General features: G+C 49.9%; 1 protein-coding gene across 1 annotated transcript; it reads left to right on the plus strand.

The window, feature by feature from the left end:
• Positions 1-1,685: 1,685 nt before the first annotated feature.
• On the plus strand, positions 1,686-17,553 carry LOC107117658 (C-factor-like). The gene is made up of 6 exons (XM_015419815.1): positions 1,686-1,876; positions 5,851-5,911; positions 12,075-12,262; positions 12,516-12,674; positions 14,197-14,307; positions 17,392-17,553. The coding sequence occupies exons 1-6, from the start codon at positions 1,730-1,732 to the stop codon at positions 17,503-17,505; spliced, it is 780 nt and encodes a 259-aa protein (XP_015275301.1). The 5' UTR covers positions 1,686-1,729; the 3' UTR covers positions 17,506-17,553.
• The last annotated feature ends 1,532 nt before the right edge of the window (positions 17,554-19,085 follow it).

Here is a 19,085-nt window from a genome sequence, read left to right on the forward strand (position 1 = left end):
CTCTGCTTTTGGTGTTGCGTGCTTGAAACAGCTGAGCTGGGTAGGAAGGATGACTGTTGAGGGCCTCTGAAAACTGCCCCCCCCAATTAACTTGTGAAAGCCACTGCCACAAGATGTGGGTGGGAAGTTTAGGGGGGGCGTAGAGATGAAATATATTGTGAACTTAATCAAGCTTGCATTCAGGGACACTGAACCTCTTAATATTAAATGCTGTTGAGAGAATGGGGGAGGGCAAACAGCTCTTTGAGCTTCCAGAGGCCTCTGGAAGGCTGCAGTTGGGAACAGAATACTAGCTGCTAGCTAAGAACCTTGAATCTGGTCCAGCGAGTCCAAACATATTGATGCTCTCTAGTGCGTGCCTAAAATTAAAAACAACAACATACAAACCTGACTTACCCAAACTTTCCAAGGAGATGCAAGGCCATTGTTCACATTAGTGTTTGTCATTATTTATTTTGTCATGATTTAATTTTATGGATATATAGAGAGGATGAATGAAATTTTATGGACATATAGAGAGGATGAACGAAAGGAGATGAAACAAGTATACAAGACGAGTGTGGATGGGAGAGTTGGAAGGGGTCGACCTCAGCGAACGTACCTCAATCAGATTGAGGACATTTTTAGCAAAGGCCAGTTTAAGAGTACCCTAATTAAGTTAATAACAATGTACCTACCTATATAGTTTAAGTTTTAAAAATTTGGCTCTCAAAATAAATTTCAATCGTTGTACTGTTGCTATTTGGCTCTCTTGACTAATGAGTTTGCCCACTATAAGGCAAAGTAAAACCACTTTATAACAAGCTCCTACAGGCTGGATGACCCCTAACCGAGTGGAGCTGGCCTCTCAGAAATTAGAAGTTAGAAGGATATGAAGCCGCATCTATCTTTTACAATCTATCTTTTACAATCCAGGCCACCATTGCCATTCATTCCACGTCACTGAATGAAGAAATAAAATATCTCCGAGCAGTCTCCTGTGAGGGCTGAGCTGCTCCTAATTGTTCAGGTCTAACTAATTAAGCAGCCCACTCCTGACTGTTCATGAAGGTGGATCAGGCCAAATCATACATCCTGAGGCATATACGCATCTCCCCAGCAGCTTTTCTTAAAAGGCAATGAATTCATCACGCTCCATATGCCCATGCTGCTTCATGAGGGATTGCCAGTTTCAGGGACGCGTGATGTGATCACCTCCACTGTCTTCTTAAAAACATTGCCAAAACAAGGAAATGACATGTGTCAACAGCAACCTCCTTCAGAACGCATTCTTTGGGCAGGCACACTTTGGTAGTTTCTCAAAGTGCTCTGACCTGGAGTTTGGTGTACAAAGAATCAGGCACACAAGATATAGACACTGTGATGAGAGGGAGAAAAATGAGTCCCATTTCTAATCAGCAGGAGACTTCCCAGTAAAGATGACATGAATCACAGACACTTTACAAATGCCTCAAGCTAACAACAGGGCATATTAGAGTCATCCTTATTCACAAGCAACCTTTTCTAGGGAGTTTACCATGAAGCATAATTTTAAATGGGTTTGTTCTTGGGAACGAAAGCTTTTTTTCCTTTTCTTTGCACTCCAGCTGAGACAGACTCAACTAGTTTGTCCTTTGATTATGCATACTTGCATCACTGACTGATGTTCATTAAAGTCTGGCCAAGCCTCCAGTGGCCCAGATAACTTCATCCTCACTGAGACACAAGAGCAAGAGCTTGCACAAAGACCATGGAAGGTTTCAAGATTGAGAGTGTGCTGGTGACTGGAAGTGATCGAGGGATTGGCTTGGGTCTGGTGCAGCGGTTTGTGGAGCTGCCGCATCCTCCTCAGCTCCTCTTCGCAACCTGCAGGCATCCTGAGGGCCCCGAAGGACAGGTGAGGAGACACAGGCTAAAACAGTTGAAGGTTCTCCTAGGTTTGTGGACCAGTCCACATCTCTCCTGGGACAGACTGGAAAGTTGAAACAGTCCAGGAGCAGGGTGCAGTGACTGGGCCTTACTGGGTTGACAGCACTGGTTCAGCTGTCACTCCATGGGACTGCTGCTGTGGTTTGGCTTGCTTCTAGTGCTGCCAGGTCCTGCTGGCCCCTGGCATGGGATCAGGTAGTACGGTTGTCAGATCCAGGTTGGGAAACTCCTGGAGATCTGGGGAAGGAGACTGGGGGTGGGGGACAGGGACCTCAGTGGGGTACAATGCTATACAGGGCACTCTCCAAAGCATCAATTTTGTCTGGGTGAACTGATCTCTGTAATCTGGAAATCTCCTGGGATTACAACTGATCTCTAGACTACAGAGATCAGTTCCTCTGATGAAAGTAGCTGCCTTATCTGCCGTCTCCAAGCCCTGTCCTCCCCAGGTTCCATCTTCAAATCTCCAGAAATCTCCCAACCCAGGACTGGCAACCAGTGTTCTCTCTAAGGTGAGTTAGTGTGAGCTAGCTCACAGTTTTCTAGCCTCTGGCTCACACCTTTTTGTCTTCGCGCAGGAGCCAAATTGCTCGCTCACAACTTTAATGCCAGTAGCTCACAAACTAAGAATTTTTGCTCACAAGAGTCCGCAGCTTAGAGGGAGCACTGCTGGCAACCCTGTGCTATAACTCTGATCAGAACCCACCACAGCAGTATAAATTTCCTCTCCAGAGGCAAGACTATGGGAAGTCCATCCTGGATACCTAAAAACAAAACAGAATACAGCATAGGCCCAAGAATAATGAATTCAGTCTAGTTTGACCAGGTTGCCTCCCTTTTCCTCTCTTTAATAGTAACTCACAGAAGGAAACTTCTTGGGTTTAGGCTGAACAAAAATGTGCTGACAGACACAGGTACTTGTATAGGCTGAAAGTGTTGGGCAAGAAAATTCTCCTGTGCCCAAAACTTGATAAATAGAAAAGAAAATTGTGTCCAGCCCAGTGTTCCCTCTAAGCTGAGTTAGTGTGAGCTAGTTCACACATTTTTGCCTTAGCTCAGGAAGGAGGGCTCCAGAGCAAACTAATTTATGCAGCAGCCGAATCGCTTGCTCACGACTTTAATGCCGGTAGCTCACAGAAATAGAATTGTTGCTTACAGGACTCCACAGCTTCGAGGGAACACTGGTCCAGCCTCTGTCTTAAATAGTACAGCAGTGATTCACCAATGCAGCGCTCATGGGAACCATGAGAATTGCTGAAATGCTGATTCTAGTTTTCCTCCACTTCACTGAAGCAGGAAACGTCTCCTTAGGGTCTACAGGGAACTCCTTTCAGGAAATAGCTTGGCTTGATATCTGCTAATTTGTAATTATCCCCATACAGCCATCTTTTTTGTGATTACCCTAAATGGTATTAGGGTTGCAAGCCTCCAGGTGGGGCCTGGGGATCTCCCACTTTCACAACTGATCTCCAGCTGACAGAGATCCACTCCCCTGGAGAAAATGGCTGCTTTGAAGGGTGGACTCTATGGAATAGTGCCGTGCTGAGGCCCCTCCCCTCTCCAAACCCCACACTCTCCTGGATTGACCCCCAAAGTCTCCAGGTATTTTCCAACCCAGACCTGGCAACCTACATGGCATAACAGCCATTTTGTGATGGTGTCATTACTCTCACTCAAAATACATCACAGAAATACCCACAGGTCATAGAGACTTAAACTTGAATAGAGAACAAGGCCTTTTTGGAGAACTAGTAAGGACAAGAAGCGGAGACCTGCGATACTCGCGGGGGAGGAGAAGGAGCTCCACGTGGAGGAGAAGCAGCTGCAGGTGAGCCTTCTCCCCTGCTCCTCCGCATCGATGGCGAGGCCCAAGCTCAACAATCCTCCCCCCCAACCCCCCCGGCACCGATGGGGAGGCCCATGTGGCTCCCAGCCGCCAGGCCAGCCAATCCTTCGCCCCTGCCCCCCCTGCACTGGTACCCCCCCCAAGTGCCCCCGATGTGCGGATTTAGATATCCGCATGGAGGGGGCAACTTGGCTATTAGATATATAGATTAGGGTTTAGAGGATGTATGCTTGGATATATCCGCATCAAATATATATCCCCCCCCCAAAAAAAAATTTATTGGTATTTTTTTAATGCATTTGGGATCTGGATAGATACATGAGAATCTCAACAATATTGGTATCCATACCCAGAATATCCAGGGCTGGTTGTTTAAGCACCAACATGGTTTTGTATGTGTGTGTGTGTGTGTGGGGGTGCTTGTAGGTTTCCTGGGCAACAGGAGAGAGGAGTAAAGGAGGCAGCTCTCACAGGCCAAATAAATTAAACCTTAAGGGGAGTTTTGTCTGCCCAATCATGGTCATTCTCTCACAATAGCTTTTTTCAAATTTTTTCTGACCATGAGCAAAGAGGATAAAAACAGACCTGGGCTGTGGCTTGACTCCATTACAGTGCAAGATTTTTTGGAGTGGCTGGTGTGCTTTTGGGTGCTCTGGTCTGCTCTGTGTGCCTCAGATTCTGGAATGTGGATCACTTCTGCCTGTCTGCATGAAGATCTGCTTTGGTTGGACTTTGTTTTAATTTTTTTTAACTATTATTTTAAGTTTTCCTGGGGTTTTTTTTGGGGGGGGGCAGCCTGATGGGTTATGGTGTGTGTTTGGGGATGGATGGATTGTGAGCTTTTGTTTTCTTTTTGCCTCTTTTTAATCCCAACTTTTTTAAAATAATAGAGAATTTTTTTAAATAATAGAGACAGACAGTATGTTCTCTCAGCTATATGTATCTTTGTGGCCAAAGTTATTCCTCAGTTGTTGTATGGCTCTCAGCTACGCACGTATGCTAATTACAGTGCTCTTGAAGTCATCCTGACTAAATTCCTGATAGCCAGACTAGCAGTCTCTCGCTGTGTTCCTAACACAGTTTTGTGTCTAGATGCAGGTTGAATCTCTCTAGAAGTTTATGACTGGATTCACAGGACTGATTACTGGTTAAAGCTTTTTTTCCCTCCTATAGGTCTGCACCTCTGACGTTAATAGTCACCTTTCAGTCAAAATGGAAACGGTCCCTCTCAGAGAAATTACCGTCCATTGGACATCTCCCAGCAATTTAATAACCTTGGGCTACTCAAAAGCTAAATCAGAAATTAAGCAAAGAATCTGGGATATCAAACTCCACCACCACTTAAGTCCACTGCAAAATACTGTCACCTTAGGAACAAGAAACTGGAGCTGTCAAATTATTTGGCTAGCTTTGGCCTGTTTTAATCCTCTCCCATCTGCCTTATTAGAAAGGAAGTACCTTAATATTCTGTTTCACAAGCATTTATGCCCCTGTGCTACTGAGGAAGTTGAAAAGGTTGGACTTGCATTTTTGTGTTGCCCATTTTACGATGACCTCAGATATGCTTTTATTCAGCTGATCCACCATAAAATTCCAGGAAGATCAGAGGGATAGTATACCTCTTTTCTTCTAGCTGTCCTTGAGCCTGGAACCTCAGGCACAGTGTGCAGCTGCCAGAGTCTACTGAGGTACACTGCTGATTTAGTGCGCCATATTTTCTGGTTTTGCATTTTTATTGTATTATCCATTGTGTATGTGTGTACACACACATTTAGAAGTTTCAGACCTGTCTTGTTGGTATGTCATTTTTGTTTGATTTTGCATATCTGATTCTGCTGGTCTTCGACCATAATAAACAAAACTTCAATTTCAACATGCAATTCAAGTACCAGGAGGACAGTGACACAGACAGTGTTATACTGGTTCCTGGTGCCAAGCTCACAGGCCACCTGCCAATGTACAGACAGAGAAAGTCAATGCTTTCCACTCCACTGGCAAGCCCAGAACCTTGGTGTTCCGTTGCTTTTTTTTTTTTAACAACCATTTTATTAGAGACCATAATACTACCTTTTCAAACTGAGTGTTTGTATCTTTAGGTGTTAAAGGAAATGGCTACCAGATGTTCAAACATCTCACGTCTGGTTGTACTGCAGCTGGGTAAGTATTTTATATGAGCAGTTCTGCTCACCCCCCCCCCACCACTCTTGACTGGGAGTGTCAAGCTAAAGGTGCGATTTTCTAGGATTAAACTGATCTCCAGACTGTCCTGGAGAAAATGGCTGCTTTGGAGGGTAGACTCTATGGCATTATGCCCTGCTGAGATCCTTCCCCAAATCCCATTCTCCCCAGGCTCAACCCCGAAATCTCCAAGTATTTCTCAGCCTACCGTTGGTGTTGTGTCTGCTGACCACCACCAGGGGCCAGCGAATATCCCAGAGCTCCACTGGGGAACCAATGGGCACCGTGGCGAGAGATTCAAACCCACCAACGGGGCCCAGGGGTGTGTCCCCAAGAGTGTATATAGTTTGCCTGCCGGCCGTTAGAGGCAGTTCGTGTTGTGTACCAATAAAGCGTGCTATGCACTATGCCAGTCTTTGTCCTTCGTCCATGCGGCTAACCCACTACACAATAATGGCGACGAGGATGGGATTCAGCCACAAGTAACCCGGGCCATCGAGGAGGAACGAGAGAATGCGCTCTGCAGCTGACCGATGAGCGATATAGCCGGAGAGGCTGCTTCTCCTCCACCAACTCCGACGTGCACAATGGCGACCGTCTCAGGGCTCGGCCTGCTGCCACCCTTCGACACAGCCCGTCCGCAAGACTGGACCGTGTGGGTCAGAGGCGTCAAGTCTGCTCTGGCGTTCTACAAAGTCACGGACGAGAATAAAAAGCGAGGTTTCCTCCTGGCCTCCTGCCATCGTGTCCCTGGTCGAACGCTTGCTATCTCCGACGGACCTCGATGCCTGCACCTTCGAACAGATCATTACGATGGTGCAGAACCACTACGCGCCGAAGCCGTCGGAACTGACCTGCCGGGTAGCGTTCTACAATCGCAACCAGCTGGCCAAGGAGACAGCCGCAGAGGTCCTGGCGGAGCTGCGCCATCTCGCCACTGACTGCAAGTTCGTGGCACATTTGGATGAGGCCCTTTGAGACCGCTTCGTCGTGGGCCTGCGCGAGGAGAAGCTCCAACGGCGGATCATGGAAAAGGAGGCCGTCACCCTCACCTCAGCCCTCTCCACTGCCATCGCCTGGGAACGATCACACATTGCCTCAGCTGCGGCCATGCAGGTCGAACCGGAGGATCCTGAGGAGCAGGACGTCCACCGGGTCTATGTAGGGCCCAGGCAGCACTCTCAAGCACCGCACCGCACTCCAGCCATGAACACGAGCGCCGCCTGCCAGCATTCCGGCGCTCCCGTGTGTGCCAGTTGCGGGGATCCGCATGATCGGAAGACCTGCCGGTTCCCAAACACCGCTTGCCGGACCTGTGGGCGCACTGGCCACATCGCAAGGGCATGCCGCTCCAAAGCATCGAGCCGGAACCAACCACCGTGTCCGAGGGCGGAAGCACACTTTGAGGACAACACGGGTGCTGAGGACCTCTACCACCTCATGCATACGACAGATAAGGTACTGCAACTCCCCGGGAAATCCCCCACCCCCAAAATTCTAGCCACAGTAACGATAGAGGGGTCCCCATGCCTTATGGAAATAGACTCCGGCTCCACGGCCTCAATAATCTCGGAAGCCACCCTCAAACGCCTGTGCCCAAAGGGGGGACCCCACTTGCGCCCAGCCCCGTTGACGCTCATGGACTTTCAGCAGAACAGGGTGCCGATTAAGGGGGTCGGGAGTTTCCGGGTGCAGTACAAGAAAATGAAGAGGAAGCTGGACTTAATCGTGGTCGAAGGTGATCTGGTCAGCTTGCTGGGGCGGGAATGGTTCGAGCCCCTAGGAATCTCAGTCGAGGGAGTCCAGATGTGCACCATCCAGGACTTCAAGGGAATTTGCCAGGAGTTTCCCACAGTTTTCGACGACTCCCTGGGCCGGTATACGGGCCCCCCGGTGTCCCTGCGTCTCGACCCAAAGGTGGCCCCCATCAGAAAGTGCGCCAGGACGGTTCCGTTGTTGGTCAAGCCTAAGATTGATGCGAAACTGGACCACCTTGTAGCTCAAGGCGTCCTGGAACCGGTCTCCCACGCGGTGTGGGAGACCCCGATAGTCGTAGTTAACAAGCCGAATGGGAAAGTCCGCATTTGCGTGTACTATAAATGCACGTTAAATAAGGCGCTACAGGACCACACATATCCGGTCCCTGTGGTTAGCCACGTATTGGCCACCTTGGGAGGGGCGAAGATCTTCGGCAAGCTGGATCTCGCCCAAGCCTACCAGCAGTTACCGGTGGATGAGGCCACTGCTGAGGCGCAAACAATAGTGACACACTGGGGGGCATTCAGGGTGAAGAGGCTGCAATTCGGGGTGAGCGTGGCACCGGAGCTATTTCAGCAACTGATGGACTCCCTTCTTAAAGGAATCCCTCGCGTCACCCCGTTCTTTGATGATGTGATGATCGCCGCCGCCACGCCGGCCGACTTCGCGGACCACCTCCGCGCAGTGCTCAGCCATTTCCAGGACGCCGGACTTAAAGTTAAGCTGGAGAAGTGCCGGCTGGGAGTGCCGTCAGTGGATTTTCTGGGGTTCACGGTGGACGCGGAGGGTCTCCACCCAACCCGTGAGAAAGTGAAGGCCATCGTGGAGGTGCCGCCGCCGAAGTCCAAGGTAGAACTGCAGGCGTTCTTAGGGATCCTGAACTTTTACCACGCCTTTCTTCCCCACAAGGCGGCGGTGGCGGAACCCCTCCATCGCTTGTTGGACAAGCAGGCCCCTTGGGTGTGGGGCCCCCAGCAGGCCGCCGCGTTTCGGAACGTCAAGGGTCTTTTAATTTCCAACGCGGTCCTGGCCCACTTCGACGAGTCACTACCGGTAGTTTTGGCATGCGACGCCTCGCCCTACGGCATCGGGGCTGTGCTGGCGCATCGCCTACCTGATGGGCGGGAGGTCCCGGTCGCGTATTACTCGCATACTCTATCAGCGGCTGAGCGGAACTACGCCCAGATAGATCGCGAAGGACTTGCAATTGTAGCCGGGGTAAAGAAATTTCATGACTTCGTTTACAGCCAGCCCTTCACCATCGCCACAGACCACCGCCCACTCCTTGGCCTGTTCGAGCCCGATCGCAGAACGCCGCAAGTTCTCTCCCCGCGAGTCTTGTGGTGGACCATTTTCCTGGCGGGCTACGACTACCAGATTGAGCACCATCCAGGTAAAGCCATGGGCCACGCCGACTACCTTAGCCGCCTTCCCCTGCCAGATGTCGTGGAAGACCCAGCCCCAGTGCACCGGGTCCTCCAGGTGGAGGACCTCCTGGACGCACCGATCCAGGCCACCGACATTGCCTGCCGCTCGACCCAGGACCCCATCTTATCCCGTGTGCTGGGCTGGGTGGTGAGGGGGTGGCCTACGAAGGGGGAGGGGGCAGAGTTCACGGCGTTCACAGCTCGCAGAGATGAGTTGTTGGTGCACAAAGGCTGCCTGCTGTGGGGAGACAGGGTTGTGGTCCCCAGCACCCTTAGACAAAAGGTTCTACAGGCCCTTCACGAAGCACACCCAGGCATCGTGCGGATGAGAGGCCTCGCCCAGAGCTACGTTTGGTGGCCAGGCATCGACGCTGAGGTGGAGGCGTGGGTAAAACGTTGCCCTACCTGCCAAGCTGTGCGACCCAGCCCGCCGGGTGCACCGTCCCAGTCCTGGGAATCCACACGCACCCCGTGGTCCCGGCTCCACATTGACTTTGCCGGACCATTCCATGGACTGCTATTCCTGGTGACTGTGGATTCCTACACCAAGTGGCTGGAGGTAAGCCCCGTCTCTGCAACATCCACGAAGGCCACCATCCACGCCCTCCGACAGATCTTCGCCACACACGGCCTGCCAGACACCATCGTCTCGGACAATGGGACGACGTTCACGTCGGAGGAGTTCCAGCAGTCCCTCAGCGGCAACCTGATCAAGCACATCAGGTCAGTGCCCTTCCACCCCGCAACCAATGGCCAAGCAGAACGAATGGTCCGGACGATGAAGGAAGCGCTGAGCCGCCTGTCGGAGGGAAACTGGGAATGGCAAATCGCTCAGTTCCTCTTAGTGCAGCGAATCACGCCTAATCCTGTAAGTGGCTGCTGCCCAGCGGAGCTCCTCATGGGCCGGAGACCAAGAACCCTACTGGACCGCCTGCACCCAGATCAGGCTCCAGAGCCCCGGAACATGCCCGATCAGCGGTAAGCGCCTCGTGGGTTCTTCCCAGAGGACCCTGTCTTTGCCAGGAACTATGGCAGGGGCCTAGCATGGCTAGCGGGCTGCATCATTCGTCCAATGGGCACCATCATGTATGAGGTACTGCAGAGGCACATTGATCAGCTCCGGCGGCGCATGCTCCCTGAACACCCAAGCGAGGAGGGTCCGGAACTACGGTCAGCCCTCAAGAGGGGCGCACAGGACTCCACCGAGCAGGACTCTTCCCCGGAAGAGCATCCGATCAGTATCCCAGGGCCTCCGGCGGCCGCAGAATAGACCACGGTTACCGGTGCTGAAGGCCCAGAGGGACCCCCACCAGCAGCACACCCCGACGCAGCGGATGGGGGCCCAGAGGTCCCAGTACTGGCTCCCCGACGGTCCACGAGAGAACGGCGGTCCCCGTCTTATTTAAAGGACTATGTGACTTAGGGTGGTTCCGAACTATGGGGGGAGGGATGTTGTGTCTGCTGACCGCCACCAGGGGCCAGCGAATATCCCAGAGCTTGACTCTGGGATAACAATAGGGACTAGGCTCCTAGTCCCTCCACTGGGAAACCAATGGGCACCGTGGCGGGAGATTCAAACCCACCAACGGGCCCAGGGGTGCGTCCCCAAGAGTGTATATAGTTTGCCTGCCGGCTGTTAGCGACAGTTCGTGTTGTGTACCAATAAAGCGCGCTATGGACTATGCCAGTCTTTGTCCTTCGTCCATGCGGCTAACCCACTACACAATAGTTGGCAACCCAGCACTTGCCTCACTATTTACAATAGGAAATCACCTGTTATATTTTAATCCACCCTCCCTTCAAGAAAAAGGTTTGCCCTGACCTGGATAGCCCAGGTAAGCCCCATCTTGTCAGATCTCAGAAGCTAAGCAGGGCTGGCCCTGGCTAGTATTTGGATGGATGGAAGACCTTCAGGAAATACCAGGGTTGTGACATGGAGGCAGGCGATGGCAAACCACCTCTGAAAGTCCCTTGTCTTCAAGCCCCACTAGGGGTCACCAGAAGCCAGCTTGACTTGATGGCAAACAAAATTTTAAAGAAGGAAAACTCAGGTTCCATGCAGCTCCCCCACCATTTTTGTCTTCACAGTGACCCTGAGAGCTAGATGAGGCAAAGCCACAGTGTGGATTTGAACCCAGGTGTCTCCAGCCTACATCCAATAACTCTGTCCAGTTCTATACCAACAACTCTCCACTACTGCAGAATTAAGATTTTAACACACTATTATGTGATTCCCCACTTCTCTAAACGGGGAGAAGTTCCGGGGATAGATTGCAGCTTGATTGTTTCCCTTTTGGAGGACCGAGTACTTGAGACTTGTGACATTTTGCATCAGTTGCTTTACAGATATGGAGGCCCCGAGGCAACACAGTCACTTCCCCACATGAGATATCAAGAGAAACCCTGCACTCCTAAAGTGCTTTAGGCAACTCAAGTACTGACTGCTTCTCTGTTTCTTCCATAATCTCAAGTTGCATTTTATTTTCTTTCTCACTCCACACACACACACACACACACACAGCTCTGCCCCTGTCCTTGAGGAGGGCAGCCTTGTTGCCTACTTGGATAGACTTATTTATTGACTCTGTAGGCCCATTTCAAGAGACAGCTACAGTAATTAAGAAACAGACTCTGGCTCCCCCAAGGCACTGCTGTAGGCTAAGCCCATCATGGTGCTTATTTTGGGTCCTGACTTGGATGGCCCAGACAAGCCTGAGATCTCGGAAGCTAAGCAGGGTCAGCCCTGGTTAGTACTTGGATGGGAGACCAAAGAAATCCAGGGCTGCCACGCAGAGGCAGGAGAAAATGGCACGCCATCACTGTACGCCTCTTGCCTTGAAAACCTTACAGGATTGCCATAAATTGGCTGTGACTTGATGGTACTTTTCCACCAACACCATTTTTAGTCCTGTCCTTGGACAGGACCTTCTTAAATCCTTCTGTTTCTCTCTGCCTAGATGTCACAGATCCTCACAGTATCAGAGCAGCTGCTGAGGAAGTAGAAAAGTATCTTGCAGGACGTGGACTCAACTTGCTGATCAACAATGCCGGCATTGCTTGTGCAACCACTCTGGCCTCAGAGACGGCTCAGAGCATGGCAGCTGTGTATGCCACCAACACCATCGGGCCCATGCAAGTCTGCCAGGTACGGGCACAGCAGACAGGCTGGCTGACATTCTTGGAAAATGCCTCAGCCATTTGAGAGCCACCAAAAACCTCTCTAAGGGAGGAGGGGTTCGCAGAGGACCAGGGCCAGTGCTTGCTTGGGACAGAGGTAACTACCATCGGGAACAAGACCAGAACAGCAGGGGGGTGAGGGGAATTTGTTGGCTTCAGAGTGGACTGAATCAAAGCAGACTTTTTACAGAATGGGTGCTGTTTTCCCTCTCTCTTGCCAGGCATTCCTGCCTTTGCTGAAAAGAGCTGCCCTCAGGAACATCTGCCTGGAGATGTGCTGCAGCAAGGCGGCTATTGTGAATATGTCCAGCAGCTATGGCTCTATCGCTACTGTTGATGAGTGGGAATGGCACCAAGATATCAGCTACCGCTGTAGCAAGGTACAGGAGCTGGGATGGCCCTCTATTGCAGAAGCCAGGGCCAGAGTGAAACTATAATCTGCCCTTGGTAGGATGAGGACAGAAGGAAGGTGTTTCCAGGCAGAAGGTACCCCCGAACCTCCTGGCACAGAGGGTACTGGGACCTAGAGTAACCGTGTAATTCTACTGCTGCAAAAATAAAGAGTCTTGTACCACCTTTGAGATTAACAAATACACTAAGAGAGTGTTATAGGTTAGCACTAAGAGATTTGCACCATCTCTCCCAAACGGGCAGGACAGGTTGGACTCACCTACTGGTGGGTGCTCTTTGCTGGCTCAGGCAGTTGCGTGACTTGCCTACCTGACCCATGAGCCAACCCTAAAGAAATCAAGAAGTGGAGCAGGGTAGGTCGCAGCAGCAGGACCTGGGAACCCCAACAGGCAATTCCCATTCAGCCACTGAACATTTGGCACATTAGCCCCTTCCAGTTTCAGGTAGCAACTTGCCTTGCCTGTAAAGTGGGAACCAGAGACGAATTTCAGTTTGTTCTTAGTTTTTGTTCGCACTGTTTTCTAATTCTGTACTCCTGGTTCTATTGCAGTTTAGTGGATAATCTTGTGCTGTTTAGCTGTATTGTTTATAATACTATAATTCTAAGTTGAGCTTCAGCAAGAAAGGTGGGCTACAAATAAATTGTACTGTTGGATTTATGGGAGATGAAGGTTGGCTCCTTTAAGCTGAGTCACATGGAGTCACTTTCCCACTGCTCATTAGGGAGTTACTGGTCGCGGGGCTGTTCACTGCTGATATGTGTAGGGCTGATGTCCAGGATCGTATCTTGGGACAAGGAGTTGGCCTGTAGATCATATAATAAGATGGTGACAGGAAGAAGGCAGGAGAGGCCATGGCCCTCTGACAATGTGAGTCTGATCTGCCTACCCAGGGGTCCCCAGTGTGGTGCCCATGGGTGCCATGATGCCTACCAGCACCTTTTCTGGCACTCACCGTGTTTGTAGGAAGAGGGCAGGACCAGGTGGGGCTTTTGCAAGGTTTATGATGGGCCATTGGAGATTAGATTGGCTGAGCAGATTTTTTAAAAAAACATTGCTTTGGCAGCAGCTGACACCACAGCAAAAGGATCTTCATTGTGTGACTAAAGGTAAGCTATGGCAGCTGTTTTGTTGTGACTGGCTCTGCCTCCTATGGCAGCCATTTTGTGACTGGCTCTATCTCCTATGGCACCTATATTGTGGCAGCCATTTTGTGGCTGTGCCCACCATGTGGTGCCAGAATTCCAAAGGTGCTCACAGGCTCAAAAAGGTTGGGGACTCCTGGCTTAACCATTCAGTCCAGTAACTATGAATGGAATTCAGGACTAGCAAATCAATGGTCAGCCACTATACCTGCAGATCAGGGCTGGACCCTGACAGTGCCCAGTACTACTGAACAAGCCTGCTCCAGGCACAGTTTGCCAAGTTTCTCACCAGATCTTAATTCCGAGTTGCAGAAATGTTGGATCTTCCCTCTGTGCTTCTCCTGCAGGCTGCTTTAAATATGCTCACCAGGTGTCAGTCCCGGAGTTATGGCATCTGTGGGATCCTGTGTGTTTCCCTCCACCCGGGGGATGTGAAAACCCACTTGGAAGCAGAAAAGGTAAGTGTACAAAACACTGGGAACCAGGAATGAAGGTGTCTGGGAGCACCACCTTTTGTTTTCTGTCATGCTTCCACTATGAATCTGCGCAACTATGAAAAGTAGACGCCGACAATTTTCAAGCTAGGGCTTGATCAAGCACTAGCTGCGGTGAGGTGCGCTTGTGACATTGATTTCAGATTGCCCAGCTCTAAGGAATCATCTTGGAAGCCCTTATTTGAGTAATTCACCCTTTGAACGTAAAGACAATTGATTGAGATACATCACTATGGGTGCGTTCAGACGGGGTGTTTCAGCCGGCATAAACTGTACCGGTTGGAACTGTTGCAGTTTATGCCAGCTGAAACGCGATCACACTTACCTCCTGTCTGCGGAGCCCATTGCTGTATGCCCGTTCACACACAACGGGTGTCGGCAGTTTTTTTTAAACTCAGTTTGCGCATGCACATAGGCACAGAATGGCATAATCCACAGAATGGCGAACTTTGCGCATGCGCAAAACACCCCATCCCGAAAAGCATGCCCTGAAGAGAGGACTTACCTTTAAAGTTTAAAGAGCAAACTGGCCTCCCTGAGGTCCCAGACTCCTCTGAAACGTTAAACTAAGGACATTTTCTTTTTTTTTTAAACAAACGCTAGGGCGAAGCTTCACCCAAGCGCATATCGCCAACCTAAAAAAAATGGTGGGTGAAAATCGGAAGCCTCGGGCTTCCAAACGGAACTGGCTCCGACGGGGGGGGATGTGGCGGGGGGGGGGGGGGGGGTAAAGCGATTACAACCGTTGCACTCAGGATACCACCACTTGGGGACCTAGTGGCAGAATACAACGGTTTAAAGCTCTTTGCAATGGTTAGGGACAGAAGGCAGATGTTCGCCGTGTGAACGCCAGTGAGTACACAGATTCCAACTGGCACCTATACCGTTGCAAATGCCCCGTCTGAACGCACCCAATGAGTATCAATTTGCTTCCATTGGCTTAGCCAATCTGATGTCACAGAAGGGCAGGTAAATAACTGGGGGCTTCAGGAGTTATTGCACTCATTCAAAAATTAATTCTAAGCAAGTTTTGATAACTTAAATCCCTATGTTATCAGTGGCAGGAAGACACAGGTTTTTGTTGGTGTATGCAAGCGCTGGAGTGTTTTTTCAAAAGGCTGACAACACACTGCTTATTTATGTGATAAATACTCCCATGTCATCCTGCATTGCATGAAAGCTGGCAGGAGATCATCTTTAATGAAAGACTATTGCAATCTCTGCCTCATGGCCTGAAAAGCCTCAAAGGACTTGCTGTTGGACACTCTTGGAATGGAGGTCAGTACATAACCAGCCCAGGACAAATCACTGTGGGTTGCTGAGTGCAAATCCCAGGGACGAGGGTTGCTCTGCCTGTGCTAGCTACCATACCAAACTCTCTGCTTTCTGGCCGAATTCCCAAGGAGAAAACAACAGCATTCTGATAGGATGGGGCAGGAAGCAATCCGGACACACCAGTTCCAGCTCTTTGGAACAGCTATCGATATATCACTGCAGACTGGCTGTAAGTTGCCATCCAACCAGAATGGTAGCTACGTCATGTCTAAAGGCAGAGGTTCCAATGGCAGTATGAGGACCAAGCAGGGTAAAGGAAAAGCAATGTGTCCTAGAAGCAAGGTGTCTGGTTGAACAGAAAGAGACTCCTGAGTTGAAGGAGGGGGGGGAGAAGCATGCTTCTAGCCCTGGGGGCAGCAGAGATGACCAAACAAAATCCCGGAGTAGCTGGTCACACAGTCAAATCCTTTTGAAGTCCACTGAGGCTGAAGTACTTTGCTGAGCCCTACCAAAACCCAGCAAGGTGGGGCACAAGCTCTTCAGCAAGTCTTTCAAGACGGTACATTTCAGCCTTGTGGGACTATTTTTCAAGGGACTGAAATGAACTTTGCTATATGCTGAATTGTGCACTCTTGATACAGTGCTTATTTAGACGCTGGATTGTGGCTGGCATCTGGCAATGCCCGTCACTGGACCACCTCGTGTGATGCAGCAGTGAAAAAGGCTGAAAAAGCCATGGTGACTGAAGGGAACTTCCACATTCAGAAGCACGAATTCTCTGTATCCCAGAGCCAGGACAGGAGGCAACATCAAGGGAAGGCCTCGGCCTCTATGCCCTGTTGTCGCTCTGTGTGAGACAGGATGCTGGGCTAGATGGACCACTGGTCTAACCCAGCAGGGCTGTTTTGATATTGTTAACCCAGGACTAGCAGCAGCTCTTCGAGGTATGGATTACTCGCAGTCCTGCTCCTTGCATTCTGCTCCTTGCATTCCTTGAACACAAATGGGTGCACCGTGGACAAAACTTGGGAGACCTCATCTATGCAAAACATGCACTCTGCCACTGACCCCTGGCGCGACAGAGCTGCTGCTAGCCAGGCCAAATTAAGTCTCAATTCTTAATACAGTTTACTGTCCCAAGTGGAAAAACAAATGCTGAAATTTGATAAGGCTCATGTTTTGGATTACAAAGTTGGAATTTAAGGGGAGGGGGAAAATTACGTTTACTGAAGAATGCTTCAGCAGATCTCTCTAATCCTGCTTTCTCCATCAAACCTGCTTTGGTTACGTTTCCCATGCTTCTGTGCTGCAGAGGATACAACATACACACTGCAGGTCCTGTCCCACTTGCTTTCTCCTCTCCCTGTGCACCCTTTCTTGCAAAGTTACTGGGCTATTCAACATTCTTCCTCACTCACTTTGCTACAGCTCAGTCTTGAACAGACTTGGGATTAGGTGTCTCACTCTAAGAACTAACCTACCAGTGCCGTCCTCTCCCATGGGCATCATTCGAGATCTAGTTGAATCCCTGTTGACTTTTAAATAAATCAAGCAGCAGCTCTCCTGCTGCTGTACTTCTGTGACCCACTGGTCTTCCTTTCCTACCCTCACCCAATGCAACTTCACCTGACCTTGCCTTCTCCTGTCTCAGCATTCTTTGAGGCTGTATATCACCAGTCTTGATTCTGTTCTTCCACGTAGCTCTGTAATGGCCAATCAGAATTTAGCTGGTCACCACCTGATACATACACTGTCACCCTCTTTCCCCCCTAGGGAGTATTGACTGTGGACTCCAGCACAAGAGGAATCCTGGAGCTGCTTTCCAGACTCTCTGCTAAGGACAATGGGGCCTTTTTAGACTGGAGAGGACAAACAGTTCCTTGGTGAGGAGGCCAGAAGTAAAAAAAACCACCCTGCTTAAATCCTGTGTGCGTTCCCCCCAAAAAAAAATGCATTTAGGACAGCAAGAAGCAGGAGGCTCCAGAGGCCGAGGCCTTCGGGGCTATATTTGAAGAAATTAAAAATAGATGCTTGTCTTGAACAAGACCAGATTTCTCCAGTTGTTAATTGCTTAGGAGCTTCGGTGAACTTGTTAATAGATTCTCAAGGCCAGCATGCGACCAGTTCTCTCACATTTATTTGGTCTCATCCCCAGGCTTATGTATTTTTTCACTCTGGAGTTTCATTTACCAGAAGAACGGGCAGTAGGAAGCAGGGGAGGGGGGCATGGAAACATTGAGCTGCAGTCCCTGCTTGGAGAAAAACATAAACACACATGTTAAAAAACAACAACCCTGTGCACACTGAATTGATAAACTGGAGAATCCATATGGGACTTTATGCTGCCTTTTCCTCAATCACCCCTTGTGGCTGCCATTCCCCACCACCAGAAGGAATTCTGCCACTTAAAAAACAAAAGTTGCTAGTTGCTGTACTATTATAACATTATAGGAATAGAGCATGTACCAATGTCAGGGGAAAAAGGCAACAAAAAGCCCCCCCGGTGGCTTTGGAGGCAATGATGGCTGCAAAGGAATGACAGCTACAATATGGTGCCAACATGGGCAGGTTTGAATATCCACCAGCTTCCCACCCACAAGGAGTGCAAACCCACTTTGACTGCAATCTTTTTGGAAAGACTGTAGCAAAACAGATTTGGGAAAGATCACAGCAAGGCATGAGAAAAGGACAATCACAAGTAAAATGTGAACGCTTCAGAGGGTTCCAGTTTGGTTGCCAAGGCAGAGAACGTGTGTGGAAGGAGACCTAGCCACAGCAGTCTGACGTTCTTTCCACAAAAGGATGCCCCCTGATCTGCCGAGAGAGATCCTTTCCTGAACACCCCTCTCCCCCTATTTGCTTCCTATGAGTCTAGGGAGACGGGTGTAGTCAGACACAACAAAATGGTAGGACAAACACTGGGCCAAAGAAGCCTGCATGGCACTCTTCATAGATCTACCATTTAATTTATTGTCTTTTTGTAACAGTAGGTGTAAATACTGCATATGCAGCTTTGAAATGGGAGTTTCAGTGGGGACCGTTTCAGCTAGGAAAAACAGCGGGGGGGGGGAGGCAGGTGCCCTTCCCTACCTGATGCTGTGGCTCAAAGCCAAATCAGGCCCCTACCAGTTTTTAAAAAGCCATTCCCTTCTGCTGTTGTGCAGCTGTGGAAAAAGCAGGTTGGGTCCAGACCTGACTCGTTATAAATTGTATTCTGTACTTTGGCCCCCAGCATCAAACTGCTGTGGAGGCTTTTCAGCACTCAGAAAGAATGGTTAAATCTTTGCTGTTATGGTGCCCTTTGACAGCTGCTTTGTTCTCTCCTTAGCAAGACGTTCGGCTGGAACTTCTTTCAAACTTTGGCTTTTTTAAAAAAGACATTCATGCCCTGACCTGTATATCCCAGGCAAACCCAATCTTGTCAGATCTCAGAAGCTAAGCGGGGCTGACCCTGGCAAGTATTTGGA

Source organism: Gekko japonicus, unplaced genomic scaffold (assembly GCF_001447785.1).
Source record: "Gekko japonicus isolate JY-2015 unplaced genomic scaffold, Gekko_japonicus_V1.1 scaffold2543, whole genome shotgun sequence".
Classification (NCBI taxonomy): domain Eukaryota; kingdom Metazoa; phylum Chordata; class Lepidosauria; order Squamata; family Gekkonidae; genus Gekko; species Gekko japonicus.

Coding starts and splice junctions, on each gene's coding strand:
- LOC107117658 (XM_015419815.1), top strand. CDS start 1,730: ATGGAAGGTTTCAAGATTGAGAGTGTGCTGGTGACTGGAAGTGATCGA. Junction 1,877..5,850: donor CTGAGGGCCCCGAAGGACAG/GTGAGGAGACAC, acceptor TTGTATCTTTAG/GTGTTAAAGGAAATGGCTAC. Junction 14,308..17,391: donor CCCACTTGGAAGCAGAAAAG/GTAAGTGTACAA, acceptor TTTCCCCCCTAG/GGAGTATTGACTGTGGACTC.